This window comes from Capsicum annuum, chromosome 7, assembly GCF_002878395.1.
Source record: "Capsicum annuum cultivar UCD-10X-F1 chromosome 7, UCD10Xv1.1, whole genome shotgun sequence".
Classification (NCBI taxonomy): Eukaryota; Viridiplantae; Streptophyta; class Magnoliopsida; order Solanales; family Solanaceae; genus Capsicum; species Capsicum annuum.
Genome location: NC_061117.1, coordinates 121,601,498 through 121,628,030, shown reverse-complemented (window position 1 = coordinate 121,628,030; position 26,533 = coordinate 121,601,498). Strand labels below are relative to the sequence as shown.

Here is a 26,533-nt window from a genome sequence, read left to right as displayed (position 1 = left end):
TTATAGTTTTAGATCAAATTTGAGTAGAAGTTGTAGGAGCCGGCTTTGTAAAATGTCACAAGTTGAGGTTAGTACGTTTGGTTTATTATTGTCGGGAAATGGTGTCAGTAAGTATAACATGGATAAACCCAGTCAAATAATAATAAGCCCTCTTTAGATTCCTATAATAATCGCCAACAAAATCGGCCTTCTTGCTGGACTGAGTTTTGGTTGGATGCAGCACCACATCAACAACCCTTTGGACCAATTAAATTGCCTCTCATTAATGTAAGCAAATTTCCATTTTCATCACTTGGTACTTATTCTTTTATCTTTGATTTTTCCCTGCAATCTTGATTTTCATTGTAAAAGGATACTCTTGCAAAGATTATTAAAATGGTTTTACATCTAGGTCAAAGAAAGGGATATCTGAAATTCATTTGATTGATGGATTGACATTTTATTGTGGTGTGTTTTTATGTTGTGTTTTCTTGGTGCATGATATAGAAAAAAATGGGTGTTTTTTTAATCTGGGGGCACGGATTCTCCAAATATACACTACCTTTGTTAGAATCCAGACATGCACCTGTTTGACATTTTGGAAGATTCGAGCAACATAGCTGAGTTTTAATTTAAGTTTTGGAGTCTCTCTTGTATGGAAAATGTGGGATTTGTTTTGAGGACATTGAGATACATGAACTGGGGTTTGCTTGAAATGTATGTTTTTGCGAAACAGTAGAGATCATAGCAAAGAAATCAAAGATTGTATATAGCAAAAATTAAGAATTGCTTATTCAAGATAAATTCTTGGCTTGAAGTAGCTCGAATCCCCGAGGTTGTTTTCGGTATAAACCATCTTTCTATCTTTCTCTTCTTCTTTTGTGTGTGTACTTTTCAGTATCTTCATTGTTCACTTTTATTTCAATTTCATGAAAAAAATGCTATCTATAGTACTTTGGACTGCAGTACTTCCAGAGGCGGACCCACGTGGTTCCGCAAGGGTGCACTTGCACCCGGTATAGATATCCTACTAAAGTGTTAATACACTTAATTGTGCACCCTTAAAACCAAACATGTCTTGGTGCACTGGTTCGGAATTTGAATGCTAGCATCCTTTGGCTCTCAATGTCGTGGGTTTGATTCCTGATGGATGCCATTTTTTTTTTCATTTACATTTAATTGCCACCAGCCAGGCAGACATGTATTTGTATTTGAAAAATACAGGACTACTCCCATGCCAAATGAGATCATGTGGCGCAGTGGCAAAACAGAGAGCGGAAAGTCTAACTATCCTCTTGTTCGTGGGTTTGAACCCAGATGCGTGTAAACATTTTTTGGGTATAGAAATTTTAATTCTACATTAGGAAAATCCTCTTTCTTCTATCTTTTTTCTAAAAGTGAATTTTATCCTATAGGAGAAAACAGAAGTTTAACAATTTAAAAAGTAAAAAGAAATTATTTGCAATATATGTTTTTCTCTCCCTGCTACATATGTAGATTATCAAAAAGAAGAATTATGTTTTGAAAATAAAAACATAAAATTTACCAGAAAAAGCAAAATATATATATATATATATATATATATATTGAGTATTGTTACTCATTTCGTAATTTACCAATTATAATATTTGTTTGAAGTCATCGCTGTCCTGTATAAATATTCAGAAACCCCAAACCTTAAATTCTGGCTTCGCCTCTGCTCCCTGGAAAGTGGAAACTAGAATTTAGAAGTAGGGGTGGGCATAAATACCGGAAATCCAAAATACAAAACCGAACTGAATTATTTCAATTTTTTGATTTTTCGGTTCGGTTTTGATTTTTTTTTTTTATAAATTCAGTATTTCGATTTGGTTTTCTATTTTTAGATTGACGTCATTCGATTTTCGGCTTAAACCGAAATAAACCAAAATTTTTAATATACTCTTTTAATTAATATATATATATATATATATATATATTAATATATATAATATATACTATATATTTATTATTTAATATTTATAATATATAAGCCCATAAGCTATTAGGCTTTAGCTACAACCCACTTTTGCCTTATGTTATGATAAAGGTGCACTCGCACTCTTCAAATCCTGGGTTCGCCTCTGAGTACTTCATTGCCGTGCTTTTTCCTCAAATTGCACCCCCCTTGTTATGGGTTCCTAAGCTCAAAAGTTATTCCTTCATAAAGAAGAAACCACTGAAATCTCTTGTTCTGATGTCACATTCCATATCCTGACCTCTGCGTTGGTATTCTATTTCATTCACCTCTATGTCATACCCTGGGTCATTTATGAGGTAAATTTTCAGCAGGGGGACAATTGATCAACCGCTGATACCTGGACTACCAGATGATTTGGCATTGAGATGTCTAGCAAAGATATCACATGGATATCATGGTACTCTTGAAACAGTATGTAGAGGATGGAGGAAGCTATTCCGCAGTGCAGAATATTCCAATTACAAAGCTAGAGAAGGATGGTCTGAAAACTGGTTGTTTGTTCTGGCCGGAGAATCTAAGAATCAATGGGTTGCTTATGATCCTGAAGCTGATAGGTGGCACCCTCTGCCTAGAATACCCACGAGCCACCCTGACCAAGAGCACCTTGGTTTCTCATGTGTCTGTGTCTTGAATAAATTTCTTCTGATTGGCGGCACATATGGAACACGTGATCCAGTATTTCCCCATCAAGGAGCCGTGACGACAAATGAAGTTTTCCAATTTGACCCTTTCAGAAAAGAGTGGAGAAAAGTTGCAAGTATGAGAACACCGCGTTCTCACTTCGCCTGCAGTGTTGTCTCTGGTAAGGTTTATGTAGCTGGAGGGCGCAACACATCATTGATTGAAGGGCTTGCTCTTGCTGAAGTTTATAATCCACTGACAGACAAGTATGCTTTTAGAAACTCATGGTTATTTGTCTTACTTCTACTTCAACATCTAATGAACTAGATCAAGCATTCCCTTATGCATTTTAAAAGGAAATATGGTTTTTTGAATACAGAATTAACCTTGGATAAAGGTATTTAAGTAGTTTATCATGCTATTATTTGGACCAGAAATTACTCAATTGTTGTCGAGATTGTAGAATTATTTTAGCGACTAGGTAAATCAAATATAGCAGAATACACGGAGTATGGGAATGCCATGTGAATGTTTGTTTGGATGCGTGCGTCTTCCAAGTAGAATACCTGTTTGTGTTGATAGAGCTGTTGAAAGTCTATCCTTTAAGTCTTGAGCTGAATTCTGTGTCTCCAACCAAGGAATATTATATCTCAAAATGGAACTGCGAAGTATACAGAAATTGATTTGTGAACTAGACTACTTTATCTTCTTCACTTGTTTCTGCATTGTTGCCTAACTTAGTTTTTCATTTCAGTTTCATTTTCACCATATATTAGTGTTTTGATTGTTAAAGGTGGTATCTATTGAAATCAGCAATAAGTTAGTGCTGTGAAGTAATTATAACGGTGTTACCCTACGAAAGGTGTAGTGAGCCCAAAAAGTCAACCATGACATCAATGTCATTTGCAATACCATGCTGCACCAAAAATAAAGAAAAGATATTTCTTTTTTTTTTTTAAATTGAATGTAAACAGATTAAAATAAAGCAAAGATACACATCTCTTTAATACTAATTACAGATTGCAATATGCTCTCAAAAATTCTACCTTTCCTTGCTTTCCATATAATCCACCATATAACTCAAGGAATGGAGTTGCAAGTTTTCCTTTTGGCCTTGCCGGATCCCTCAGGTTACAGCCTTACATTAACTCCCTTGGTGTTTGTGAGAAATATAAGAGAAAAATATTATTGAATTGTTGTAACTACATGACCCTAGATAGGAAGGTCTGGAAGACGCGAATTACGGCAGAAGAGTAGGGCCAGATTGGGTCGCTAGGGTAGGGAATTACTTGGTGGGGTTTTTTTTATTTTTTATTCCCGTTAGGATTCCGTATTCAGTGTTCCATGCTTATTACGAATCTGTGTGCTTTCCTCTGCTTTCCTCTGTTTTATATTCCTTATGGGTGCCGTATTTATGTTATGTCATCTGCTTCTGTGCTTTACTATGTGTTTGTGTGATATCTTGTGCCTTGAGTCGGGGGTCTTTCGGAAACAGCTTTTCTACTTCATCAGAGGTAGAGGTATGGACTGCGTACATCTTACCCCCCCAGACCCCACTAAGTGGGAATACACTGGGTTTGTTGTTGTTGTTGTTGTTGTTGTAACTACATTATTACATTGAGGCTCTATTTATAAACAATACATTCCAATCCTTTTCCTAATAGGACGCTACATTATAATCCTTTTCCAAGTAGGATTTTATATGCTATTCCTATTCCTACTCATATTGTAACACTCCCTCTCAAGCTGGTGCATAGAAGACATATGTACCAAGCTTGTTATGGATGTAACTAATATGAGAATCGGTGAGGGACTTGGTGAAGATATCTGCAAGAAAACTGATAAGGACTGCTTTGGACGTGTGGGAGACCTCAATTGAAATGGAACAAACTGAAAAAATGATCCGAAAAGTAGTAAATATTGCCGAAAAGTCGATGTGTCGCTGGAAAATTGCTGAAAACTGATATAAAATATACGGGTCATCTCGAAATCAAGAGACGAGTAGATCTTGAACATGAAAGTCACCAGAAACTTAACCGAAACATGCTTACACGCCTGATTATTAGATTTGATGGCTGAAAAGTGACTACAATCTGAGGGGAAAAAAAAGTATATGGGTAGGGTCTGAATGATGACACGACCCTACTGAAAAAGAGAAATATGTGTAGGGTCGGAATAATGGCACGACCCTATTGAGAAATAGAAATTATATGAGTAGGGTCGGAATGACGGCACGATCCTACTGGAAAAGAGAAATTATATGGGCAGGGTCGGAATGATGGCACGACCCTACTGAAAAAAATCTGAGGAGTCACAGAAAAGACGTACGAAACTATGTAAATTAAATCTGAGGAGTCACCAGTAAGATGCATGGTGCTATGCAACTCAGATATGAGACAGTGCTACGCAAATCAAATATGAGAAAATAGTCACCGAAAAGAAGTACGGTGCTAAGAAAAATAGATATGAAAAAGTAGTCACCGGACAGATGCATGGTGCTACGCAAAGATATGAGAAAATAGTCACTAGAAAGATACACAGTGAGTCAGTGACCCAGCTTTTGCTAACATAATCATTGGCCAGCGGCATATATGGATTATAGCCGCCCGCCGGCAGCGGAAGCTCTTTGATTCTTTTCCAAGATTGTGGAAGCTCTGATACCATGTGAGAAATATAAGAAAAAAATATTATTGAATTGTTGTAACTACATTATTACATTGAGGCTCTATTTATAAACAATACATTCCAATCCTTTTCCTAATAGGACACTACATTATAACCTTTTCCAAGTAGGATTTTATATGCTATTCCTATTCCTACTCATATTCTAACAGTGTTAATGACATTGTCCAAGTGACCCCCATAATACTAAAGAAGAAGCTCGAGAAGTGAATTCGCAGTAAAGAAATAGGTGATTCACATCTTCAAAATGCTTCTGACATAGCACACACCTACTACAAGTGTTGACTCCCCCTTTTGAAGGTTTTCATGTGTAAGAAACTCCCCTCTAGCAACTAACCAAGTAAAACATTTCACTTCAATAGGATCTCTGTTCCGTTGAACAAAGAGGGGGACAAGGACATTGTGCTAGGTGATTTGGAGCACTCGAGAGACGTCGTGATCTTGGATACGGTAGGTGTATAAAGGTTTAGAAGGATATGGGTGCTACTCGTAGGATGAACAAGGGAAGAATGATATTTTGGGTAAGAACACAGGCAGGGCAGGTCAGGAATGGCTGATTGGGCTGTTTAATACCATTTTTAAGACGACAAAATGACCGAAGAGTGGAAATGGAGTACGATGATCCTGTTGTACAAAAACATAGTCAAAACTACTGTCATAGGGGTATCAATCTGCCTAGTCACACTAAGAAAGTTTGGAAGAGAGTTGTGGAGATGAGAGTGAGGAGGGGTGTGTCCATTTTTGAGAACCAGCTCGGATTTATGTCGAGGCGATCGACTACAAAAGCCATATATATTGTGAGGAGACTAGTGGAGAAGTATAGTGAGAGGAAGAGGGACTTACATATATTGTATATTGACGTGGAAAATGCATATGGAAAAGTCTCAAGGGAGGTCCTACGGAGATTCTGGGAGGCTTAAAGTGCACCTGTGGCATACATTAGAGCCACAAAGGACATGTAAGATTGAGCCAAGACCCGGCTAAAATAGTGGTAGGAGACTCGAAGCACTTCTCACTTGAGATGGGGTCACACTAGAGATTAACTCTTAGGCCATTTCTATTTGTCTTGGCGTTGGATGAATTGATGCGGAATATTCAATGTGAGATGGCATGGTGTATGTTATTTGCAAATACCATAGTACTAATTGATGAGACTCGCAACAAAGTTAATGCTAGGTTGGAGGTTCAGAGACAACCCAGAAATTTTTAAGGGTTCAGATTGAGTAGGACTAAAACAAAATATTTATAGTGCAAGTTCAATTATACAAAACATGTTATCAAAGAAAGGTTCAATAATGCAACACATGAGGCTAACATGCAAGTGAAACCGGATACACGGTCCATCCCCAAGAGAGAAGGATTCAAGTATCTTGAGTTTTTTAATCTTAAGTAATAGGGAGATTGATGATGATGTCACACATCATATTGGTGCGGGGATGAAATGGAGGCGCCTTTGGGGTCTTGTGTGATAAATGATTCCAGCATCGCCCTTGACATGATGGATTTACAATAGTCTTTTATCATTAGAACTGGATACAATTAAGAATGACGTACTTGGAGCTCTCAATCATTTCTATCACAATTGTCTCACGGTAAGGTCTTTTACTGCATCTTTCATTGCCCTCATACCAAAAAGAAAAGAAGCTATGTCGCTGACACCAGACCCATTGGTCTCATTGGTAGCTAAATCACAGCTAAGGTGCTGGTTGAAAGACTCAAAAGGTAATTGGAACATTGGTTTCAGGATATCAAAATGCCTTTATTAAAAGCAAGCAAATCAGAGACGCTACACTCATTGCTAATGAAATTCTGGACTGGAAGCAACAGAACAGGGAAGTGGTCTCCTTTTTAAGCTTGATTTTAAAAAAGCCTTTGACAAAATAAACTGGGCATTAATCTCAATTCTCAGAAAGATGGGGTTCAGAGAAAATGGATAGGTGGATAAGATACAACATGTCTACTGTGAAATATTCCATCCCTTTTTTGACAAAGGGTAAAGTTGTATTCTTCAGCAGTAAGGATATACTAAGGATATACTGGCTACCTCCAAAAGGTTACAAGCTATTTCCAAAATTACATAGATCCTAGGAAATCTACCAACTGTTGTATTTCTGCTATGCTTCTTCTTTACACAAAAAATACATGAAATATTCCATCGTTATTAATAGTGGTTCAGGGGGATTCTTTTCTCCCACGAGAGGGATCATACAGGGGGATCCTCTCTCCATTTCTTTTCATCCTTGCTATGAAGGGTCTTAGCTGCATGCTTGAGAAATCCAAACAGAGATAGTGGCCGGAGGGTTTTTAAAGTTGGAACCATTGGCAAAAGCAGTACCCTTCTCCAAAAACATTATTTGGATTGCATCCCGACATATTTCATTTCTCTCTTCCCAATCCTTGACAAAGTCTTGAAGCGTTTTAGATAAAATCAGGAGAGACTTTTTATGGGAAGGCAACAGTGAATCTCACAAATTACTCCTTGTGAAGTTGCCAAAAGTCACTCTTCCTAAACATCTTGGTGGCTCTGGCATAAGAGATCTTGCTATTCATAGCAAGTGTATGCTTATGAAGTGGCATAGGAGGTTCATTCAAGAGGATTTTGGTCTGTGGAAAGAGGTAATTGTGGCTAAGCATGGAAACAGTGCTCAATGGTTTACAGAACAATCAACATTTCCCTGCAAAACTGGATTATGGAAAGCCATTAATACCTTTTGGAGTGATTTTTTTCAAACAAAATCATTTTGACGTAGGGAATGGAACCGTATCAGATTCTGGCTAGACAAATGGACAGAAGACTACACTTTGAAAGAAGCCTTCTCAAATATATTTAACATTGCCAGACAGCCTAGTCATTCTATTGCCCCAGCACAGGGATGGCAACTCTGGGAATCTGAAGCTGAACCTAATAAGAAATTTGCAAGATCGAAATTTGAAGAGTTATTGAGTCTGCTCAAAGCTTAGAGAACTGCAACATTGACATTCAGAGCAGTGATAACTGCTAAGGTAAAATGGGGCTTCAACAGTAAAGGTTTATAAACAGTCGGCAGGAATGAACACATGAGCTCCAGTAAGACGATGATGGATCTATGGCCCTATAAATTCTTATGGAAGACTAAACTCTCTTTTTTTAATTGGACAGCCTTAAAGAAATATGCCTCACTCAAGACAATCTTATGAGAAAGAAGATTCCAATTGGTCCATAGGTGTTACATGTTAGTCAACAGCAGAAAACATCAACCAGCTTATGCTTCAATGCCCTTTTGCAGCACACTTTCGGAACATGTTCCTAACCCTTTTGGTATAAACTGGTCTATGCCCTTCAATATCAGATATGCTTACACTTGTTGGAGCTCTATGGAAGTTAGTGTTAGAATAGGAGTAGGAACTTGAATAGTATTTAGAATCTTATTTGTAAAAGGATTGTAATGTAGTGTCCTACTCGGGAAAGGATTGGAATGTAGTGTTTATAAATAAGGTCTCAGTGTAACGATGCAGATACTACATTCAAATAATATTCTTCTATCTCTCACATGGTATCAAAACATCTACGATTTTGGTAGAGATCAAAAAAGCTTTCGCTGCCGGGGGCGGCTATTACCCTTATATGCCGCTTATCTGACCAATGATCATGTTAGCAAAAGTTGCGCCACCGTGTTTCTTTAGGTGGCTTCTCATATCTATTTTGGGTAGCACCATGCATCTTTCTGGTGACTACTTTCTCAAATCTGATTTGCGTAGCACCGTGCATCTTTCTAGTAACTATTTATCATATCTAATTTGCGTCTTTCCGGTGACTTTCTCATATCTAATTTGTATAGCACCATGCATCTTTACGGTGACTACTTTCTCATATTTGATTTGAGAAGCACCGTACATCTTTCCGGTAACTACTTTCTCATATATGATTTGCGCAGCATCATGCGTCTGTTCGGTGACTCTTTTTATCTGATTTGTGTAGTTTTGTGCGTCTTTCCCGTGACTCCTCAGATCTGATTTATGTAGTTTCACTTTTCATTAGTGTTATGAAACCAACACCACCAAGAGGTCCAATGTCTCCTTGCGATCAAACTCCAACCAATGCCGTTGTATATCGACCTCCTATGCGCTGCCTAGGAGATCGTCACCACCGGTGCCTGTGTTTGTTCCGACCAGTTTTTCGGCGACTTTCTTATTGAAGATCTACTCTTCTCTTGATTTCCAGATGACCCATTTCCAACCAACTTTTCAATTTGTTCCTTTTCAATCGAGGTTGCCCAGGCGTCCTGTGTAGTTACCAATTTTCATACCAGTATCTTCACCAAGTCCCTCATTGGTCCTCGTATTAATACATCTATAACAAGCTTGGTACATATGTTAGGGTTTCTAGTGAAGGATCGAATCATAGGGCGATATATAAATTCAACTCGTTAAAGGGAGGCTGAAACCTTAGAGTTCAATGGAAGAGAGAACACCTATCTCTTGCTTTTTGCTGAAATGCTTATTGATTTATTCTTTAAAAACCTCTTGAAACAGGAGTCATACTACATCAGTTTAATTCTTATGAAAGTAGGAAACATAAAACCATATTCTAGAAAGTCTACTCCATATGAAAGTAGGAAACATAAACCCTAATCCTAATCCTTATGAAACTAGGACACTTAAATCCTATTCTAGAATAATAAAGAAAGCTACTGAAAATATAATTTAGTACTTAGTTGATTGAGTTCCACGCATCCGCAACATTACACCCCTCATGTTGAAAGAGCTTGTCCTTAAGCTCGAATTTCACGGCAATCATCCCGAACTTCTGAAATAGTGTCAACTGAATCATCCAATTCTAGTCCTAGCCAACTTATCTTGAAACTAACTTTGATAACTTTTAATTATACCAATTTGCTGGGGTGTGACTAATTTGCTCATATGCTGATAATACCATAATTGTGCTTCTCCTAGCGTGGGAAGTCTAACCATTCCAAAAAGTTGTTCACAATGATGCGCGCAAATTAATATGTTGTTGGTGCCGTTATAAGTAGAAAATCCATCTTTGCATACCTTGGTACGGTCGAACAGGAATTACCATTTGTTGGATGATTCTGATCGGTCAGTTGAATAGGCAGTGTATTGCCTTTGGTAGCAGCAGTTGTTGAGCGGCTAGTCGTCGAGGCGCTACTTTGTAGGTTGCTTGCTGGTTTTGTGGAGCTAATTCCCAAGCTAGACAATCGTTCATGGATGTCTTGGACAATTCTTTCGTCGAGGCGTTTCATTGATGCAATTTTAGAGTCCATTAGGGTTTCTATAATCGCACATTCTCCCTAGAATTTGGAATTGATCTCGTCGCCAATTGTGTTAGGATCTTTAGGGAAGGATCGAAACACAAGGCGATATATAAATTCAACTTGTTAAAGGGAGGCTGAAACCTCAGAGTTCAATGGAAGAGAGAACTCCGATCTCCTCACCCCGTTAAAGTGAGGCTGAAACCTTAGAGTTCAATGGAAAAAAGAACTCATATTTCTTGCTTTTTGTTGAAATATGACTTATTGATTTACAACAACAACAACAACATACCCAGTGTATTCCCACAAAGTGTAGAACAAATATTTAAAATTTAAAGTATAAAGAAATAACTTAAAACTTAAAAGTTATAAAGAAACATAGAAGCATTGGCTCAACCAGTGACCTCTTCTTTCTTTGTCTAATAGCCTCGTTAATCCAAAAAGTCCATCAGCATTCCTGTAAGTACTGATCTGCATCTGTTATTGTATCTTCCACAATTTTCATTGGCGATCAACTTATTAACACAATCATAGGATTCCTTCCACACATTTTTATCTAGTAAATCCTTCTCACAATTATCATAAAAGAGTGATGGGTCAAAATATTCTCAGCTGCATGCAAAGGTCAATGAAGTTTATTCTACCACCTTTTATCAGTGATTTAAAATATCTTTACATATCTACGCTCGTCACTAAATGGCACTTGAACAACATTGTTCCAAAAGGAATAAAAAATAATTATGCGTGCAACTCCTTCCCCATTCCCCATTACTTATTTTGTAAATTTACTAGTGTTCCGTTCTTGTGGAGGACGCGCATTAGAGTAGAAAGTTAGTCGGGTAGGAGCGTTGTCGTGCACTAGTCGTAGTATGATAGCGTAGGGGTAAGCCATAGATATCTGTCTTTGTTGTCGTTTATCATGTTCTCATTATCACACAATTTTGTGGCTGGTTATTGTTTTTATAATAGATTTTGGCTTGAGCCGGGGGTCTATCGGAAACAGCCTCTCTACTTCTTTAGAGGTAGTGGTATGGACTGCGTACACTCTACCCTCCCAAGACCCCACGATATGGGAATATACTGGGTTTGTTGTTGTTGTTGTTGTTGTTGTTGTTGAAGTGTTGACATATTATCTTCACTGCGTTACTCTTCGTTGTATTTGGATTTGCTACACTTGAGCCGAGGGTCTTTCTGAAATAGCCTCTCTACCTTCCCGAGGTGTTGTTCCATTCTTCTAGAATAAGCAAGCTTCTCAAATTGGCCTTTTACATGTGTATATTATGCAAAGTCAAGAGAGCAGTTACAAATCTAGTCTTGCCAGGTTTCTCCAAGGTTTTGTTTTGTGAATCTCCTTATTATATTTGTCACGACCCAAAACTCAGATCATGATGACACTTATCGCGGCTAAGCCTTGATAAGTAAGTCGATCACCTAAATTGACATGTGAAAGAAAACTATAACACAAATTCAAAGGCGAGCCTTCTAGAATGAAGTCCAACTATTCAAGCATAGTAATAGCAGAAGTCTGAATAACAATAAAAGCCTCAAGCCATTCCAAACCTGTTGTCACAATATAAGAACAATCTACATACAACTCGAAGTCGGAAAAATATAACTGAAAGTCCAACAAGACACTACAAGTGTGTGCTTGTCTCTGAATACAAAGATAAGACATAAACTGGATAGGATGAGGTCGGAAGTCTAACTCCGAAAGCATAGAGCAGCCTCTACCTCGAATGTATCAACCACCGCTCGAACTCAGCTGCCGCCCGGTGCACTCTGCATCGAAAGGGCGTAGGAATGAGTACGGTCCACTTCTACTCAGGCCTTATTTGTTTGCACTTAATGGAGGTCTAAATGTGAATGGTTCAGACTTCAAACCATTAAGTGCATTTGTTTTTAATTAAGATTTTAGCTCTTAATAGGTCTGAATAAGTCTTAATCATTCAGATATAGAACCAAGTCTTAATAGGTCTGAAGAGATATTCTGGTGTTGGATTATATTCACTACTCTATTCATAATCAGCAGTCACCACCACTAACCACCTCTGCCACCGCCACCACTGTCAACCAGCACCCACCACCTACACCATCACAACCACCATCGACAACAAATATCGCTACCAACCATTATTGTCAACCAATACAACACCTACTACCTCTAGTATTCTAATTATATTCACCGCCACCACTACCGTCAACAGCACCAACATCATCAACCACTACTGGCCAATCCCAACTACCGACCAACTCATCTATCACAACTAGCACCACCACAGCAGCACTAACTACCACTAATACATCACAACCTCCACACATTCTTCGGCCACGACCACCATTGTCACTAGTAACACCACCTCTACTACCACTTTAACTACTACCATCACTACAATTTATTTCTACTAACAACCATCTCCACCATCACAACAAACAACATCTCCAACTAGCACCAATACATAGTCATCCATGATGTATTCATATTTCAGCCAACACAATCCACACCTCAAACTACTAACATCAAGCAACGTCACATCACAACCACCATCAATCGTCACCATCATAACAGTCACTACAATACCAACCATCACAATTATCACCACCAACATTATTAATCACTAACATCAATCATTGTCACCGCAATCGCCATTATAAACCATCTCCACTATCACTAACAAACATATATATTTTTTCTCAATCAAACAATAATTTTGTTGTATTAAATTACGTACTTTTCTAATATATAGTTAATTTTTATTTAAATTATATTTTTTATTTTATTATATATACAAATAATTTTTTTTTGTACATTCAGATGTTGAAAAACAAACGGTCTTAATCATTCAGTTTTCAGGTTTGGAGACATCTTAATCATTCAGATGTGCATTCAGATTCAAATGTTTGAATCTTAAAAAAAACAAATGCAGCCTCAGTAGGCATCATAAGTCGACTGAGTAAAGTAGAAAATAAGGTATATAAATACACGCTATAAGAACGCAACCTGCAAGCAGAAAATGTCCCAAATGGTAGCTCACACCGTCTCCACTAATAGTTCTAAATATAACACATAAGCAGGAAATAGGTACGAAAAAATAACAGAATAACATGCATCGGATAAAATACAGAAACACAACACTGAAGATGCATAAACGAATGAAATTCAATAAGGATGATGTGCTATGATTGAGGTTATCGCATAACCTCCGTATACATCTACCGAGCATCAGTGCTTCCAGCTAGGACCTATGGAGGGTTCGCAACACATATACTATCTCAATACTCAATCCCAATATCCATATCTCCTCTCCGACTCATGGACTACGACAAAGGGTTTTGTAAAAATGTCTCATTTCTGTCAAAAATCAGTATTTCCACCATAGTAGCAATATCTGATGAATGTATGTATGATTTGAGAATGTAATACTCGCAACCAAACCAATATGAAGATCTCAAATCCATTTACTATACACGCATGTAAGCTAAAAATCCACTCAATAAGTCAACCATCCATGATTCAATATAAGCCATGTCTCATTAGGGTGAAATTTGCAAGTGAAACGTCATTATTATCACATTAATCCCAACTTCGACTTTTTTTATCACGAAGAAAGCAACCAAAAACATACATAAGGCCAACAATATCAGATAAGACCCCCACACGGGCTGCACATAACAATTATTATCTCAGATTACCAATAACATAAGCCCCCACTTAGGCACACAACAGTAATAACAATATTCCCATGATTATTACCCATAACATGCTTTTATATAAATATTGACTAGCCAACCTAGTTTGAAAAAAGTTAAGCCATAACCTCACGAAATTCAAGCCAAAAATCCTTCACACAGAGCTTTTCCCCTCTGGAATTGCCTCAGAATCAACTAAAACATACAAATATAGAATCTATGTGTCAAAAGAAAGTCAACGTTACCCATATTGCGTATTTTCAAATTGGGGTCAAAACGGACCCTCACAACGGGTTCTCAAAAAAGAAAGGGTAAAACCAAAATTTTAGTTCATAAATACCTTACCCAAAGGAAGCCATAGGAGAAAACCCAAATGAAAACGAGGTTAGTATTGAAGAAACCCCATTTTTAGGCCTTCCAGGCCAAAATCCTCAAATTTCACTTTTGAAATCACGAATTAACAGGTTTTAGATGAAGAGAATTGAAGTAAAATAATTAAAATAGTGAGTTGGAGCTTACCGAAGCTTGAAAATTGAAGAAATCGCCCAAAACCTCTAAAACCCGAATCTCAAAACCTCAAAAATGGAAGAAAATTCGGGAAAAACTGATTTTTATATGGGAACTCAGTCATGATCGCTTAAGCAACCAGGTCGTCGCTTAAGCGACTAGGCCATATCAGCTGGCCTTCACTTAAGCGACCAGGTCACTTAAGCGATTGCATCAGCTGATGTTGCACCAACAACTTAAAAGTTTTTCCAAGTTTCCGATGGGACCTTCAGGATTTGTTTGGAATTCCGAGATATGCTACTAGACTAAATTCGACGTTGCAGACTCAATGGCGATATCAGATTTTCGAAAAAAAATCGTTTTCACAAAATTGATCCTCGAGACCTCATTTCACTATTTCCTAAACCGAGGGTCGAAATAAAATCTAAAAGCATAAAATCACACCAACCACGCTATCAACCCAAAATCGACGTTTCGGATTTACTAACGCAGTTTGTTTTGCTATCTGACACACAGAACTGACCGAAATCAACTATAAGGCCTTTTAAAGCTCTAAAAACTACTAACTCGCATAAATCGTTCCGAAACGCATTAGGAACCCTGCCAATCATCCCCACACCCCCGAAAAATCACGTAGCAACCACAAGGAAGGGTAAAATGGTCAAATCACATAAAAATGGAAAATTCATAGAATCAAGCCCTTAAAATATTCAATAACAAAGGCCTTTGAACAATTTAAGATATCCACACTAATTGCCTGAATGAATGAAAACTGTAGAGAACGGTGTTTCCTTGAAAATGTCTCCGAACATCAAATTTATTCAATGAGCTTCACATAGAGTCCAATAAATTGCAGGAACACTCCCTTCAGCATACCATCGGCTTTAATATTTTCTCTTGCATTGTTTGTAACTGCTTGAACAACATTCTTTGCTCCAATCTTCTCTGTAGTGTTCTGCAATTAGAACATTTTGATGGAATCACTAGATGACTCGCTCAAATCGATGGGTTCAAGAAATAAGCTTCCTTTTGGATAATTCATCAACACATTGATGATCATTTTTTCAATTTTTGTTGTCCATATAACCATCATATTGGAATATCCAAATTTGTTCTATTCTAAACGATGATTCTCCACAATTTTTTTTTTCTTCTGCTTTAGTTAGATAAGGACCTCTAACTTCATTATAAGTGGGGAGTTTAATTCCTGCATTGTCCTACAACCTCAATGAGAACTCCAAAAGTGTTGGTATAAGTGACACAATTGAATGAGAGCCCTGCATCACACACACACACACACTGTGAAAAAGCTGCAACTGCATGATCCCTCAAAAAATTCTTGGCTGAGGCAAACTTTTTTTACCGCTTTTCCATGTCCTATATCCTGTCTTCTGCGAGAATTAGCAATCTAAATGACCTTTCCCTACTGGCTGATCCACAACTTGAAGAGACCGTTGCATCTTTCCCCTTTTTGTGATTATGCAAGAAGCGACAAATCAACACCTTCACCTTCTTCCACTTAATCATCATCATCAAGATTTTCCACATTTGATTTATGTGAAATTTGACGATTTCGCTCAAAATATTTTTTTTATTTCTTCCCTCACAATCTCAGCATTTGTACAGCCAGTGACATTGCTATCTCCACCAACAAGATGTTTGTGGCGAAAAATTGTCCTTTAAATGTTTCGTTATAGTACACACCTGTAACGCGGTCCTATTGGTCTCACTAGCTCTGTGTCCATATCTCCATGCCAAGACAGACATTTTAAACATTGTTACGATTCTCAAAGACAGTCAGCACATATTTTAGTCACAGTCAAGAAAAAATTCAGCGACACATAGAAGAAGAAAGAAGTATTAAAGTAGAAAATGTGGATGAACCGATGAAGTAAACAGAAGAAAGAACAGTGTAGAAAAAATTAGAAGAAAAAGAACCCTAGCAGGCCATTGAAACGTCTGAGAAATAAAGAGAAAAATATTATTGAATTGTGTGTAAGACACTACATTACAATCCTTTTCCAAGTAGGATTCTATATACTACTCCTCCTACCATATTCTAAAAAAGCGCATATCAAGGTACTGAATGTCGATGGAGAGGCTAAAGAAAAAAGAAGACCAAGAAGGAAAGATAAGAAAGAAAGAAATTTCCTTAGCAGAGCTGAAAACCCTAGTTAAGTTTTGAATGTCGCGAAATATCGAGGTTCTGAATGTCATATATATTTTTCTTTTAATTGACCCTCTTAAAACTTTTTTTTAAAAGTGAGTGCTTCTGCTTGCTTCGCGCTTCAAGGGTTGAAGTGTCTTCATCTGCTCACCTCTCTCGCTTCATGCCATTGAAGCACAGGTCCTTCGCTTTGCCCACTTTTCTGGACACTGGTATCTCCTTCTTCATTCCTTAAACAACTAAAGGAACCCCTATGCACTTGGTCAAAACTGTCATTATATCAACCACCACTATTCAACTATCTTCCTATAAAGATTTGTTGGTCATTTGGGCTTTCTTGGACCTAGTTATTGAAATCATCCTGGAATAGAGTTTTACTTTTCTCATCTATAAGCATCAATAGTTAAGTTATGTCCTTTCTCCAAATTGGTCCTAACGAAGTAATTTTATCTGGCTATCACCGAGTCTCTTCACTCTGCAACTTTATCCTTATGCAGAAGCGGATCTAGGATTTTAAGTTTGTGGGTTCCTTGAGCAAAAAAAAAAAAAATTCAAAATAAAGTGACTAATGGGGTTAGAACCCACGACCAAGAGGGTAACAATGCTTTAGAAGGCACCTTCTTCGCCGCTAGGCCAATAGTATCCTTCATTATGGGTTCCCAACTTATAATTTTTATATATTTACTAGATTTCTCAATATAAATACAAGATCAGCACAAAAGTTATTGGGTTCCAGGACCCCCACGTAACCCCCTAAATCCGCCCCTGTCCTTATGTCTTGGTTTCACAATGATTTTAGTTCCTATTTTATCCGTCTCATGCCAATGTTGTTGATGTCGCTTGTCATTTTCCCTATCCATGTAGTCTCTTTCCTATGGTCCAACCACCTATCTGAATTTAAGCCTCTTGGACTAGCATTTTTACCCATCCATTCATTTAAATGCTAGAGAATTTGTCCATCTTAAACCACTTTGGGGTGCCTATGTGATGGATTAGTTTCTTACTCACACCTGTTTCATAGGGTGAGGATCATTGTTTATGGTCCCTTTTTGGAGATGATGTGATGGAACCACTTGCTTGTGAATTATCTCATTTGTGTAATTCACTAAAGAATTTAACATTCGGATTTATAGATGATTGCAATTTCCTGAGAATTTATTTAGGTGACGCAATTTTCTTATTAATTTATTAAAAAAAAGAATAACATATTTATATATATATATATATATATATATATTGTTTGACTTGCATCGGGTGTCCGAGACTCTTCGAGCCTCGACTAATCCCGGGGGTGCACAGGCCCTCGGCAAAGAGTTTCCCGCAAGTGCACCACGGGTAATTCAGGGTTTCACTCAGTCTGATGGCCCTCAGAAATTGTTTGCGCCCAGTGGGTATTTAACTTGAGACCTTGAAAGGGAGCACCCCAAAGCTCAAGCCAATTACCACTAAAACAATTAAAGTTTAAACTTACTCATTTTATCTTTAATGGCATCTTTTAATAGCATAGGAAATCTCATGGCATGTTGAAGAACACATGGTTCAAAAGCCAGTCTTAAATATTTCAAACATCGTCAAATGCAGACCCTATTCTTAAGAGAAAATAGTAGTTCCAAATTAAGCTTTTAAGTAACAACAACCTTTAAAAAGCTTTTAAAAGGCATATACAACATATACAATATTTATGAAATGAAAATCACTTTCAAATTTAAAAGAAAAACTTGTCTCGGGCCACATGCTTTGCATGTGTGACCCATATCAATGAGTAATAATTTTATTAAATATAAATGTCTTTATGTTTCATGCTATTTCCTTTAGTGTTTGTTCTGAGAAGATTAGCATCTTTCTATAGTTGAATATAATTTAACTTTAAACTTTTTATACATTTAATGAGAGGTTCTATTATAAATGCATACAAATGTTAGGACATGTTTTATAATATTACATTGTTGCCGTTATTTTTCATTCTGACCTGTCTTAGTTTCTCGTTTTAGTCAAATTTGATTTTGAGAAATTGGTCCAAAATTTGATCACGTCCAAAACTCGTTGTAAAAGGATAAACAGTTTTCGCAAAATAAAACCCAATATTTAAGAGTCAAATTCCACAAAGAACTAAGGTTTAGTTTTGATTATTCTATATCAATAAGAAAATAAGTTCGAACAATTTTATGAAGTATAAAGATTTAAGATTTATATTTTAAACTACTATAACATACTTAGTGTGAAGCATAGTATGAAGCAATAAGATTATTAACTAAAGAGGATGAAGCTAGGAACAAGATTAAGGAGGTCTAGAGTTATTATTTCCCCAATTATTGTGTTAGGATCTATTGGGAAGGATCAATTCACAGGGCGACATATAAATTCAGCTCGTTAAAGGGAGATTGAAACCAGAGTTCAATAGAAGAGAGAACTTTGATCTCTTTAGTTCGTTAAAAGGAGACCGAAACATTATAATTCAATGAAAGAAAGAACTCTGATCTCTTGCATTATATTGAAATACTACTTATTGATTAAATAGGAGTCATATTACAACAATCATCTAGTCCTTATGAAAGTAGGAAGCGTAACACCTTATTCTAGAAAGTCTATTTCTTATGAAAGTAAAACATAAAACCCTATCCTAGAAAGTCTATTTTCTTATGAAAGTAGTAAAATCCTATTCTGAATTACTCCCTCCGTTCCAAAATAATTGAATTATTGGAGTATTTTTTAGTATTCAAAATAATTGAATTGTTCATTTTTCAAGATAGATGTTGGAATTTTTTTTCAATTTTACCCTTCATGAACTAAATTTTCAAAGATGAGTTCCAATGATCATTACTAATGTTTTGGAGTTTGAAAAGGGCAAAAATGGAAAAACATGATTAATTTATGTCTCTGTCTTTTTTCTTAAGATGTGTGCCATGTTTCAATAATTCAATTATTTTGGAACGGAGGGAGTAATAACTATAGCTAACCCTAATCCTTATGGAATTATAAAACATAAATTTGTTCTAGAATTATAAATAAAGCTACTTAAAATATAATTAAATACTTAATTAATTTGACTTCCATGCCAATTTATTCTCTACGGACCGTGAGCACTCTAATTGCCTCAAATCTCTGTCGAGCTATCAACAAGAATTTACTAGACATATTCTCTCAAACTACTCTAGCTAGGAATTTCTCATCGCGCACTATAACCACGTCAAAGTTTTTTTTCATCTCTAAACCCACTTTTAAACTTGCAGTACTGATTTCTCATATACGTTAGGAGTGACATTGTTCAACAATAACCTAAATTTGCATTATTTCTCAAGCAGTACATAATAAATAGGCAAAACCAATCGATGGTCATTCAATCAACTGAAATAAGCATGTAGTTGAACAAATAGAGAAATTCAAAAGGGCTAGATCATACAAGGACATTACAAGAATTTATCCTACAAAAGGTTCCATCAAAACCCTAGATAATGAATCCAACTACTCATAATGTTGTTTAAGACCATATCTTAGAATTCATAACGAACAAGTGAAAAAAAGTGAAGAAAATAAAATTCTAAGTCGAATTCCCCTTGCTTTGTTTCTTTATGTGTACTTGCCTCCAAAATTATGTGCCTCATGTTTCATAGTTACCAATATGAAGCCCCTAAAATAATATAATAACTTGAAGCCCCTAATAACTGTTATTTGTCCTGAGTTGGGGTCTATCGAAAACAACCTCTCTATTTCATCTAAGGTAGTGGTATGGAATACCTACACTCTATCCTCCTCAGACCCCCACTTTGTGGGAATACACTGGGTATGTTGTTGTTGTTGTATCTTGTATAAGTCTCCATGGACAACTCTGCCTCAATTCCAATTATGTTAAGCTTTCGATTTTCTCGCTAAGTTCACGGGTCGGTTACCTATAGCACTCAGTTTAGTGCAAGGAATGAACTTCTACTTCAGCCAAATAACCATTCTGATGCAAAGTCATACTACTTTGTTCCTTTATCAAATTTATACGAGGCACATAATAGACTAAATAAAATCTTTCCGATACTTGCATTCTTTGGTGTATATTTTCCATAATTGATACAAGGACAAATTGTGATTCTTCCAAGTGCAACATCTTTCAAGTTCCAAGATAGACTTTTTTTAACATCTTTCAAGTTCCAACATAGACTTTTTTTAAGTCCAATTTTATTTCCCATGTTCATCATCAGTGGCTTATGATGGGAGTTCGCCTTCCCTTTGCTTCACTTCTTTATGTATAGTCATAATGAATTCACTTCTTTTGCTTCACTTCTTCATCCAACACATTTCCACATACATAAAACTCATAATGAACTCAAAACGACTCCTTATTACATAAACCACACAACTATAGTCAAGATATGAGGCGATAATGCACTTGAAATATAGACTTTTGAGCTGAATATCAACTGTCATATTTTTCTTATAAACATGCTTTGTTTTCCTGTCTTTTGAGCCGAGAGCTTATTGGAAACCACTTCTCTACCCTACTCCCCACAACCACAAAGGTAGGGTAAGGTCTGTGCACATCCGGCTTAGGGGCGTACTCACGTTTAGTGGGATGGGTGCTCAAGAATAGTTGAGAGATTTGTATAAAGTAATGTGTGAGCACCCAGAGAAACAAATGACTGGTGGGTGCAGTGGTCTGGATTTTGTTTTTTTTGGGGAGTATTGAAGCGAAAGATCAGGTGTTCGATTCTCCGCATCAACACAACCATTAATAGATACATCCCGGTTGATTCTTCCTCTTTTTGTTGACATTCTTTCTTATCCATGCAGGCATTTTTTTCATTCACTTTCCGTTTTTTCCTTTCCTTAATCATAGTGGCAAATTAATGCAGAACGTACCATCCAAAATGAACAATCGGTTATAATTTTCAACCAAAACAGTTTATCTTGAGGTAAGTTGCAAACATATTTGTTTTTGTTGATTTAGGATGTTGTTTTAGGTTGAGATTTAGTACTTTCTCCGTCCATGTTTATTTGTCCACTTTATTGAAAATAGATGTCCTATTTTACTTGTTCCGTTTGGAAAGCCAATGAACAATTTATCATTTTATACCTAGTTTATCCTTATTATTAAGCACTACTTGTTTCCAATTTGTTTCCCAACTTATGCTTCCTTCGTTTCTAAATAACTGGTACTTTAACCTTTTCCCATTTTGTTCCTAAGTAAGTGGTGTTTTAGATAATCAAGAATACATTAATTTTGTTCTTCTAATTTTACTCTTTTTAAATGAAGGGAGTTTTTCATAACCAGGAAACCAGTAAATAGTATCTTTTTCAAGGTGTTTATTGAGGATAAGTCAGTAAAAACACTTGATAAAATACTTTTATATTCTAGGTACGATTAGTTTTTTAAGGAGAGTGTCCAAGCTAAAAATACCACTTATATGAGGATGGAATAAATAATAATATGTGTGATAATTGCCACGTTATTTATTATTTCTTAAGGAGTGTGCCAAAGCAAAATTGGACCCGTAAACTTGGACAGAGGGAGTACTATGTGGCGCTTCTATTAAGGAGCTTTTATTAGATTTCATTAGGGTTTTCATTTTCAAATTGACATTTAAGAAATTGGAAATTTTTGCGAACTACACATCCTCCTATCTCGAGTCATGTCTGCGGTAAGCTAAAATTGCGCCATATCCTATATAACATTCATAAACTACATAGAAATTGAGATATGTAGTGATAAATCTATATATAGTTATCTGCTGTATGTAAAATGTAAAATTGGCACAACCACAAATAATGAAATTCATCAGTGTTTTAAAATAATATGAGAATGATTCTAATTAGAATAATAATTTCTCATTGTCAAGTTTTAGATAATGCACTTATGGTCTTTCGCCAGTAACAACATTACGTTTATGTCAGTTGAGCACCCACAACTTTAAAATCTAGATTCACCACTGGTCCTACTTTTGCCCGACCCCACTTGTGGGATTATATTGGTATATTGTCATTGATGTTGTTTTATAATACTACAAACTCATAAGCTGGAATAGAGGGAGTATTAAAGAATATATTAAGTTATGTGCTCGGGCTCTTTCGGAAACAGCCTTTCTACTTCATCAGAGGTAGAGGTATGGACTGCGTACATCTTACCCCCCCCAGACCCCACTAAGTGGGAATACACTGGGTTTGTTGTTGTTGTTGTTGTTGTTGTTGCTCGGGCTCTTCAAAAATGTCAATGGGTGTGAGTCGGTTCCTTCAAAAATAGTGTATTTTTGAGGAATCCGACACAGGTGCGACAACATTTTTGGAGAGTCCCAGCAACTTAGATGTTAAAGAGTTAAAAAGCAGAAATTAAATTAAAAGAGTTCATGAAGTTGACGGATGTTGATCCTTCTTATCCAATTTAGTAAAGGAAAGGAATCTAGACCAACGTAAGTCCTAAAATGTCTTATTATGTTTCTAACTTTGCTTCCAATCACCGAAGTTATTAGATTAACTTCTTTCTTTTGGGATTCATTAGCACAATATATTGTACATAAAAAGATTAATTGATCAGTTTATAAATACTTTTTTTGGTAAACAGTTTATAAATACTAATCTACTGATCCACGTGCAAATATTAAGTGTCATCATCCTGTAGTATCTCTAGAATTTAATGTTTTAAGTTAAATATTTTAATGATAGTGGTATTGCGAGAAAGAATATCTCATTGTATTTATTAAAATATTCACCTACAATATTTTTGTACATAAATATTATAGATAAAGCGATCAATTGAAAGACAATTATTTAACTTTACATAGCCATTTCGTTCTATCTGCTTTTCAGATTAAGTCTTTCCGCTTTTATAATGATGGTTGTAACATATATATACAGCTCCAAAATAAGACACTGAAGATTATTTATCGAGAGTATTTTTTTGTAATGAGACACGCATTAATGATATACATATCTCTGAAGTTCCTCATGATTAATAAGAAAGTAGTATCCAATGATACTTGCTTCCCAATTAACCAAATACCATATTGCACTCCCATTGATCAATACTTGTATATTCTTAGCTGCATTTGATGGTATGAAATATAATAACCTTCTAATATAGTCGAACTGAAACAAAAACTGGTGCTTTTGTTCGAATGAGACACTTTCTTCCGATATTCCAAACATTAATTAGTAGAAGTCTAAATAAACTACTGATGCTTTGACTACATTTGCCATAGGGGTCGTAGTTTTTAGAAATCCGTGTCTCTTCCTGTTATCTTGGAAAAGTTTCCTTTTTGCTTCTAACTTCTATTCCTTTTCCTTTTGAAGCAAAAGGATGGTTGGATATTTCATTTGACAGTATCCTAAGATAGCAGAAAGTTTATATTCTATCCTATACCGTTTTTTCTTAATAGTTTAAATTTCTGCAGGTGGGAAGACCTACCACCCCTGCCAAGTCCCCAGACGGATTGTGTAGGCCTACCATACGATGGTAAATTCTATGTTCTAACGGACCTTGTTGGGCTACTAGAGCAGGAGACATCTATTGTTTTTGATCCATCTGATGAAACATGGCTGCGTGTAGATGATATTTGGCCGTTTTCAAGGGCTTTGCATTTGGGAATTCAGGTGCTTGATGGTGGTCATATATGCACTGTTGTTGATTGGGGTGGGAGTTCCATTGAAACTAGGGATGTGGATGACAGGGAGTGGCATCATAGAGGTTTGGTACCTCCTGTGATTCTACCTGACCATCCCCGGCCTCTAGAGGTCTTTGATTATGGATTTGTTGCACTGAGAAATGAAATTTATGTTTTGGGAGGAAGAGTTCTGCGATGGGAGGAAGCCGGGACCGGGATGTTTAACATTGTGAAGCTGCGCACAGTTAGGGTGTGCAACCCACTGAGTTTACCTTTACAGTGGAGGGAGATCAGACCAATGTGTGAGCCTGCATTTGGCTCCATAATAGGTTGTGCGTCAATGGAAACAAGATCTTTGTGATTTAAGGTTCTGTTTCCTATGTGCTGATGCCATTTCTTTTAATTGTGATGTAACAATGACAATTACATTGCTACCTTGCTGTAATGGTCGACTACGAAAGGTATTTCCAATTGGATTATCATTCGTGCAATTAAATGCTGAATAGGGTGAGTAAATTGGGTCTAAAACATTAAGGAAAAGCTGCTGGAATAGAGTCAAATTTTGCAACAATTGACAGTTCCAGGGAAGATTATTCCAACAGCGTCAGTTATAGAAAAAGTTCCATTCCAATGCTGCTTTTTCCTCTCATCTCTTCCAAATTCAATTTACTGAGCTGCTTCTGTTATGAATTACATCAACACACTTTCTTGAATTTTACTCTTGGTACTTAATATGCTTGGCTTTAATTTAATACTTCACCGACCTCAATGTGCATCTTGCTTTCATGCATTTGACACTTAATTTTTCTAAAATCTGAATCAAACTCTAATTTCTCCGAGGTTTGCTGAGTAGAAAAGGGCAACAGGTCTTGCCTGTTGGTTAAAAAAAGATGATGCACGATGCAATAGTTAAAAGAATAGATGCTACAAAACTAGAAGATTTCCAGGAAATGACTTGCATACTTTCAATGTTCAATAAAGTAATGATAGGCCAGGAGCTCGATTTCTTGGCCTTCTGCAACAATAAATTTAGCGGATATACACACTATAAGAAAGTCGAGGAAGATGTACACTTTTTATCACATTTTCAAGTTCTGTACAATCTTCATGAATGTAGATTATGACATCAAAGAATGCTATAATAGTTTCTATCTACGGTTGATCCAATTTGCCTTGTCATCTACCAAATTTATACAGATAGATGATGTATCTCACTTGTTGGACCATAAGTCCATGTACAAATTTATAATCATCTGATTGTGCATGGACGATAACATTCATGGCGAAGAGGAACCACAACATTTTCATTGTACGAGTCCGGACCTTAAAAGGATATTTTTTTGAGAAAAAAATACCAAATGAGACACTTGATTTTCAAAAACGGACAAAACGTTGGACCTCCAGCGATTTGCTCATTTTATTATTACTAGTATAGTTATACGCGCCTCGCGCATTTTAATGAGTTCAAACATCAAACTAAATAGGATATGTGTTTAAATTATAAAGATGAATACAATAATTAAATTTAACATGAATATGTAAAGTTGAAAAATTTATTTAATTAAATCTAATCTTTATCAAAAAAATCTACCACGTGTAAACTGCAACAATACATTACGATGATAGAGACAATAAAACAATACAATTAAATCTAACCTTTACATAAAATTTTCTCAAGGCCGTCCAACAGTCATTTAATACCTATAAACTCTAATAAAATAATATGATAATAGAGATATCAAAATAATACGACTAAACCTAACCTTTGCACAAAAAAAATAAAAAAATTCAAAGCAAAGATTTTAAAATAACACAATTAAACCTAACCTTTACCTATTAAAATTATTCAAAGCCGACCAACATTTATGTAGCACCTGTAAACTACAACAAAATAATACGATAAAATAGATATCAAAATAATACAATTAAACTTAAATTTTATATACAAAAATTCTAAAATTCTTACCTTAAAAAGTGGTAGGAATTTTTTGTTGCCATGCGTACTTTTCTTTAAAAATATAAAATTTTAATTCTTAAATGTTTTTATTTTCTTTTCCAT

The 26,533-nt window shown here is 36.1% G+C and overlaps 1 protein-coding gene across 2 annotated transcripts; it reads left to right on the top strand.

Annotated features, from left to right (window-relative positions):
- On the top strand, window positions 1-25,105 carry LOC107878030 (F-box/kelch-repeat protein At1g16250). 2 transcript variants are annotated; one of them, XM_016724897.2, is made up of 3 exons: window positions 1-267; window positions 2,290-2,865; window positions 24,265-25,105. In XM_016724897.2, exons 1-3 carry the CDS (start codon window positions 215-217, stop codon window positions 24,833-24,835), a joined length of 1,200 nt encoding a protein of 399 aa, XP_016580383.1. In that variant the 5' UTR covers window positions 1-214; the 3' UTR covers window positions 24,836-25,105. The 2 variants fall into 2 exon arrangements, with proteins under 2 accessions (XP_016580383.1, XP_016580382.1); XM_016724896.2 differs by having other exon boundaries at window positions 2,287-2,865.
- Window positions 25,106-26,533: the final 1,428 nt, after the last annotated feature.

Coding starts and splice junctions, on each gene's coding strand:
- LOC107878030 (XM_016724896.2), top strand. CDS start 215: ATGCAGCACCACATCAACAACCCTTTGGACCAATTAAATTGCCTCTCA. Junction 268..2,286: donor TTAAATTGCCTCTCATTAAT/GTAAGCAAATTT, acceptor GTAAATTTTCAG/CAGGGGGACAATTGATCAAC. Junction 2,866..24,264: donor TATAATCCACTGACAGACAA/GTATGCTTTTAG, acceptor AAATTTCTGCAG/GTGGGAAGACCTACCACCCC.